General features: G+C 35.6%; 1 protein-coding gene across 1 annotated transcript; it reads left to right on the forward strand.

Moving 5' to 3' along the window:
• The first annotated feature begins 3723 nt into the window (after positions 1–3723).
• On the forward strand, positions 3724–5967 carry LOC145096032 (uncharacterized). Its single transcript, XM_079033813.1, has 10 exons — positions 3724–3766; positions 4399–4403; positions 4486–4553; positions 4636–4669; positions 4787–4862; positions 4964–5028; positions 5109–5186; positions 5231–5278; positions 5819–5889; positions 5955–5967. The coding sequence occupies exons 1-10, from the start codon at positions 3724–3726 to the stop codon at positions 5965–5967; spliced, it is 501 nt and encodes a 166-aa protein (XP_078889939.1).
• Positions 5968–7632: the final 1665 nt, after the last annotated feature.

Genomic DNA, 7632 nt, shown 5'->3' on the forward strand with positions numbered 1-7632 from the left:
AGCCCAACATACAAATGGGCCTAGCCCAACATTCCATGCAAGAGTCACAAAGTCATCTAACATAGCAGAACCTAGTGTCGGCATTTGTTCCTTAAACCCACAAGTACAATGAGGAGACTCACCTCAATCTGTTGATAATCAAATGACTGCACAGGTCGATGCATCGGAAAACCTCGCGCCAGCTAAATATAAACACAAAACTTAATCAATAATTATCCTAAATCCCAAAATTTGAGGCCCACTCCATAAACCAACTTTTTGAAGGGTAAAAGACCATTTTACCCTTTTCTTACTTGGATCAAAACCAAGGCCCAACCCAATTGCATAAAAGCCTAAAGTGGCAACCTAAAGCCCATTATGGCCCAAACTTCCCAATTGGGCCTAAAACTCTAATGGGACCAAAACCAAGGAAACCCACAGCTTAACCAATACCCAAAATTAGAAGCCTAATGGCCCAAAAAGTCGCAGACTAGCTTAACTGAGGAGTATATCCTACGGACTCAAGACGTATGCTTCGCGTACTGTGCCTTGATGCACAATGTACAAATGTTTGATGCATAACCCAGCGTTACGTTGAGCGTACCTCCACATAAGCCCAACGTACTCGTTAGAAGTCTAAAAGCAACATTAAGCTCCTTAATGCATTAAGCCAAGATGTCCAAAACATAGATTTGATCCCTAGACAAGGTCTTAACCAATAAAGTCGCCAACTTTACTCACATATATGCCTTATTGGGACGTTAATACTTGCATGGACTAATATCTTCCATAACGTTTCCATTTTTATGAACAAGGGACGTTATTGGAGCTTAGATCTAACATCCACTAATTCTAGAGTAGATCAAAAGCTCATCTTTACATCAATGGACTCAAAAATGACAAACAAACATCATAAAGTAGATCCAACCAAAAAGTTCATCAAGGTATAAGCTTTTTACCTTAGGAAGCTTGGACATGGGAAGATACTCCTAGATCTACAAGCTCAAGCCACTCGTCCAAGTGTTCCTCTTCTTCTTCTTCACCATAAACCACCCAAAAAAAATATTCCAAGCTTAAAATCACTGAAATGCACTTAGGGTTTGAATCTAGGGTTAAAAAGGGATGGAAGTTGAAGATATTAGCGTTTGGTGATGAGATAAAGAGCTTAAATAGGGTCCAAGACCCTAAATTAGGGTTTGCATGAAGTTGGAGTATGCTTTTCATACTCTCATTATGATTAGTGTACTCCTCTCAAGAGTCGCGACCACTCTCCCTAGTACGCCACACGTACTCCCTATGTACTCCCCGCATACTAGGGTTAGCCTTAAACCCTAAAATCTTCCAAAGGCCATAACTTCTTCATTATAAGTCTGTTTTCAGCGATTCTTATATCCAAGAAGCGGCAATAAGAAGCTCTATGCTTCTATGAACTCCTACTTTCCTTAAAACTTCCCGAATAAAAATCCAATTTCCATAAACGCCCAAGCTGACACTATACCGAAATACCCCTTGGCTCCAATAAACAAACCGAACTCCAGGATCATCCAAATTACATTACCCACACCCAAATGGGTCTAAACCTCTTTGACCCAAAGGCCCTAAGGTTGATGATACTTGATATGCGGGTCACCACCCCGCATTAGGAAGTTATTCGGAATACATTGTTACACTATCTTTTAGTATATCTAACAACCTTATTTTATTGTCCTTTTAGGATATATTTATTAATCATAATTTACTATATTTATATATCTAATGATCCTAGTGTATTTTATCTACCACTGTAAGGTGTCCCTAATGATCGTTTGATTTCTAAGCTGATCTAATATATTACCATGAGTCCCCATAATTAATGTTGTTTGACTAATAATTTTCCCCGGGACAACGCTTCATCGAACGTCGAATAGTGAATAATAAGAAAGTTATCTTGTACGGATTGTAGCTAGAAATTGCATGTGGGGTTGTCAGACCCCATACAGATCTATACATATCTTTCTAGCACTTGCAAGATTATGAATTATAGGTATCAGGGAATGCCAAATTTAATCAAGGCCTTTGGAAAAATATTAACAGCTCACTAACGCATTGACCTTAGGTATATATCTTTTACCTTCTATCTTTATCCTTCCTAGGTATTTCCTATAACTATCACAATATAAATCTTTTATCTTAAAATGATAATTATAACTTTTGATCTCATAATTATTTTGTGTGTGTGTGTGTGTGTGTGTGTGTGTATATATATATATATACACCCTAATTATGGTTATTTGAAAAAAGGATATTTTGGAAAAGTAACAACTAGGTACGGTGCATATCCCTATATTTGACTAGCAAAATTCTAGGTACTACATTATCCTAGGGATTTAGCCATTATAACATTTAGGTATTATCTCCTCCTAAACTTCAGGCATCATAACTTTTAAGAAAAATATTGTAGCTTACAACTAGGCATATTATCTATAGCTACATTATCCTAATGCTTTAAGCTTTATAAAATGATTTGGTATTTATAGATATAAATATATTATGATAAAAATATTTAATAAGCATGTATTCATCCCCTGTAAAAACATTTAAATAAGTAAAATAGGGGACGTGAACTCACCTTAGTACGTAAAACCTTTGATGTACGGTTGAATCGGGCTCGGGACTCCGGGGACCGCTCCAAAAGGTAGCAGCTCTAAGATGAGAGAGAGAGAGAGAGAGAGAGAAAGAAAGAAAGAGAGAGAAGATTGAATTCAAGCAGAAATGGAATGGCACTGTCTTCTATTTATGGTAGAGTTTTGGAGGTACGAGCCAGGTAAATATATGTATGCGCCATGCGTGATCATCTTGGCTCCGAAGGAAGCTTTCGAGTCAACACAAAAGATGGAAACCACATTTGTAATTCTTATATATATATATATATATATATATATATATATATATATATATATATATACTAAAGAAGAGCCATTGTTAGGAATAGTGAACTGATGGTATTTTAGGCAGGAATGGTCCTACATGTATGTTAGTGTGCTCACTTCTGTCCATTATATGTTTTGGTTCGTTTTATGTCGATATCTATATTATCGGTAACCACGTGTTTGCTTCACCGCTTTCTCTTCCAATAATATTTGGATTTGTGTACATGGCCACTACCCCAGTGTTCTCTCATCTCTCTAGAAGCGTAATCAATAACCAGTCTTTCCAGAAAAACCTACTCATCCACCTTCTCTCTTCCGTTTTATTTCCACCCATCATCGCTCCCTCCACCAATACTGTTCTTCCACTTTCAATTGTATGTTTCCGTCGTCCGTCTATACCGCCACCAGCAACCCACTGTCAATGTATCGCCTACGACACATCCCCCAACGCACTATCGTCGACTCCCCTTATTCTCACGGACCATCGGCCTGGTCGACACCAGATGATCACAATCTCATACCTCCCACTACTCGCCACTATTTACCCCCCACCAACACAGCTATAGAAAAACTAAATTTGGAGGGTTTCGAGTATGGTTACTTCATCATTGGGTCTTAGGTGCATCGAATGGAATGAAAACCCTTTTTTTAGGAACATAATAGGTATCTGTTTCGTTTTTCTTTTTACTCATTTTCTTCTTCCCCTAATTTTCTTTTGATTAATTTCTCTTTCCCCACCGCTGGAACTGACACGGACGATGTACATATGCACCAGTTATGGACCAATTTTTTTATTTTCAGATCAAATTGAAGTTTGTAAAGAGGTGAAAATACAATGACCGTCTCTTTAATCCAATCGATTATCCAGTGCGAATGTGGTATGTTGCGAGTTCTTCTAGACCAATTTCATCAGTTGTGTCTCTTTACCATATTTCTCGAGTTCCCCCGGTAAATTCGATTCACCACAAGTACCTCACACCGCTTTCTTTATTCTTTTATTTTTTATTAAATCCATTGTTATCAGGACACCTCGATTTCTTGCAACTCCATCGAAATATCAGAGATGATAGAAAACATATCAAATATTTCAAGGACTTATTTACTTGAACAAAAGAAACTAGAAGATTATTCATGATGATTTGAAGCCTGAAAATGTCCTTTTTGATGAATTTGGTGTTGCAAAAGTAACTGATTTTGGACTTAGTAAGATTGTAGAGGATGGTGTTGGATCCCAAGGCATGGAGCTTACTTCTCAAGGTGCTAGAACATATTTGTGAGAGCTTTTATTAATTTTATTTTTTGTTATATACTATTTTTATTATTATTATTATTATTATTATTATTATTATTATTATTATTATTATTATTATTATTATTATTAAATGGTGAAAATTTGTTGTGCTTTCTGTATTTTGCCCCTTAGTTGATTTGTTAAATTGATAAAATTATGAAACTACAAGTGCCTTTCTGTGTTTTTTTTAACTGTTTTAACATTAGATTGTATATGAAGCATATGTATTTGTTTTTGTTAATATCAAATCGGAAGCTAACAAGATATTTCATATTGATGATTAATGACTTATTTATTGCATCTCAGGCTAACTCAAAAATAGAAGAAACTGCATCAGGTGTAGCAACTGGGATGATTTTATCTCTGCATGAAAGGTAATATCATCTATTTTGTAATATTATACATAAATTAACCCTTGCTTATATTTCTTTGTGTTGTGACTTTTGTAGTCTCTAGAGATGTAAAGATAATCTTGCCACATTCGATGTATGTATAATTTTTTTTCTTTTTTAAATAAATATGCTCTAAATATCTTTAACAATCATACAATCAGATCTAAATACAATATTAATGGTGTTCTTTGTTATCTTAATGATCTTTGTCCTAGTTAGAGCTTGAAGCTACAAAGTCAGAAATTCAAAAGTGGCATTCTGCATTTAAGAATGACTCCTACATTACAACAGGTTGTTTTTTGTAACATATTTCTTTAGCTACCCACATATAAATAAAATAAGAAAAGATGAATTATGGTTATTGGTGATATCTAACTAATTTATTAATGTAGAACCTAAAAATGTTGTCACGTATCTCCTTAATTTAAAATCTTCTAAAGAATTACTTAGAGATCAGGTTAACTAGTGACATCAGTTAACAACTAACCATGGTTTCTAAATTCTAATTCATGTTTTTTTTACCATATATTTATTCAGCTAGAAAAAGAAAAGAAAAAGGAAGTTGCATTTATAGTAACCAATGCAAAGCGGGAACATGAGATATCAGATTTAAATGTTTTTTTTTTCTTTTTTATTTTTGGAAAACTATTCATATTTAGTCTGAAGTTTCGGATTTAAGATCACAACTCAAGCCTCCATCAATGCAGGTATGTATTTACTTATTCTTCTATATTCTTGTGGTTTTTTTTTAATTTTAGCTATTACTCATTTTTGGATAGATCTGTGTATCGATATATGATTGGGATATGGTTCTGTAACCATTCCTTTTGAAATTGAATGGCATACTGATGTTGTATGGCATCTCTTGAGTAATTCCCTAGGGAAGGTGTGTAATTTTTTTTATTTCCTCTTTATATTATCTATTACTCACATTGTACAACAGTTTGACCATTTTACCCCTATGGGTGCTTAGTAATATTAGCATCTCAAAATGCTTACAATTGATTCCATTTTCTTTCATTTTTATACATATTTATATTCCAATCACATATTTTCTAATACATATTGTCTTTTTATTTCAGCCTGGATGACAGTCCATGGGATGGGCATAACATCATTTTCTTTCCTCTAGAATAATTAGAGGATTATTCTAATAAGGCACCAACTATGAGATTTGTATGTTGTGTGTTCCACCCAAATAGTAAGTACAACCATAACTCTATATGAAACAATTTTTTTTTATGCAGTGTGTTTGGACATCTTGCAAAATCAATGGAGTCCTATCTATGATGTTCCTGATATTCTTACCTCCATCCAGGTAACTTTCTATGAAGTTTTTTTCCTACATTATATTAATGATATACTCATGGGTTGTATGTATAGAAATGGAAATTGATTTAGTAATTCATAGAAAGTAACATTCTATGGTTTTTTTTGTGACAACCTGATATTTCGAGTCAATGTAATGTAAAACCGATCAAATTTAGGTCAAAATGTAACCTTCCAAAAATCTTATTCGGATTAAATAAAGTAGTAGGAATCATATCAAGGTTTGCGTACATAAAAAGAACGTCCAAATCTGACTTCGGATGAGGAAGTTATGAATTTTTGAAGAAATTCCTTAATCACGTCATTTTAATAAATAAATAATAAAAAAATAATTTCGGAATTTGCTAACGGAATCTAAACGAAAGTTGTAGATCATGGTCTCACCGTCGCGTGGATATAAAGAACGTCAAAAACGAAGTTCGTATGAGGGAGATATGAATTTTTGAAGTTTATTTATAATAAATATAAATTTAATTATAAATTCCCGGTAATATCCGAAGGGGAGTCATCGGATTGGACCGAAGTACGCCCTGCGTACCTTCGTACGCCCCGCGTACTGAGATCGAGGGTCTCGGATCGTCCACGTCGCACTATCTGAAGAAATCTAACCCGTCCGACCCGTCCGAAGCTCCGACCCGTCCGAAGCTCCGACCCGTCCGACCCGCTGTCCCGTCCGACCCGCCGTCCCATCCGACCCGCGTACCCAGCAACCCGTCCCATCCGAACCGAGGCAGTCGAGGCTTCGGTCATGCATGACGTACGCGTACGCGCTGCGTACGAGCGTACGCCCCGCGTACGGAGGCGGTTCAGCCTTCCTATAAATAGGATGCGAGGCTTTCCGAAAATGTTGCTCATTTCTCTCCTCTCTCTCACAACCTTGCCTCGTTTTCCGTGCCCGTTATAACCCGAAGCTCTGGTCTTTTTGCTCAAGTCCCGAGGGTCGATTTTACTCCCGAGATTCCCGAGAATCCCGAGGAAAATCCGATTTCCGAGACGAAACTCTGCCCGGTTTTCCATCTCGCTTTCTTCAATCAATCAAGTGAGTTTCATACCCCCTTAATCAACCTTTTTAAATATTCTAAATGCTTTTATATGCTTTCAAGGGGGGAATACAAGTTAAATACTTATAGTTATCGTTTCAATCACATGTGATTGCATTAATCACATGTGATTAATAACTAGGGAAACCAGTGATTTTATCACTATTCAAACTGTCTATCAAACTGTTTTACTTCTAAATGTTTTCCAAACCCATTTACTTTTCGAATTTACACTGCAACTGTGATTTAAACAAATGTTCCTTATACTTAAACTGTTTTAATCAAATCTACACCTTCAAATGGTTTTATAGATTGACATCAAGTCAATCTTTCTTTAAAAATAATACTTATGTTTCAAATGCCTTATAAATACCTATTTATGCTTTTATATTATAAATTGCATGCCCATATATGTATAGACGTATAAATAATGTTTAAAGGGCTTAGGAAGGTCATCCACCCTATTTCCTTTTCCTCGATTTGGATGTGGTCTGGTGGGATTATGGGTGACCATCCGAAGGTCGTTTCCATGTTAATTATATATCAAATATACATATATAGACATAAAAGTACTTCCATAATCATACGTACTAAAGGCACCGTTAACAAGTTACCATCGGGGTAACACAGAATCATACTATTTCAACTGATGGATCAATGAGTCAGTTCATTCATGAGTCTATACTAGGAAG

The sequence above is a fragment of the Lactuca serriola genome, chromosome 3 (assembly GCF_051521515.1).
Source record: "Lactuca serriola cultivar US96UC23 chromosome 3, Lser_US96UC23_V15, whole genome shotgun sequence".
In the NCBI taxonomy this organism is placed as follows: domain Eukaryota; kingdom Viridiplantae; phylum Streptophyta; class Magnoliopsida; order Asterales; family Asteraceae; genus Lactuca; species Lactuca serriola.

Excerpts from the sequence above, each read along its gene's own strand:
- LOC145096032 (XM_079033813.1), top strand. The coding sequence starts at position 3,724 with ATGACCGTCTCTTTAATCCAATCGATTATCCAGTGCGAATGTG. Across the intron at positions 4,670-4,786 it reads TCTTGCCACATTCGATGTAT|TTAGAGCTTGAAGCTACAAA; the intron begins GTATAATTTTTT and ends TCTTTGTCCTAG. Across the intron at positions 5,279-5,818 it reads TCAAGCCTCCATCAATGCAG|TGTGTTTGGACATCTTGCAA; the intron begins GTATGTATTTAC and ends TTTTTTATGCAG.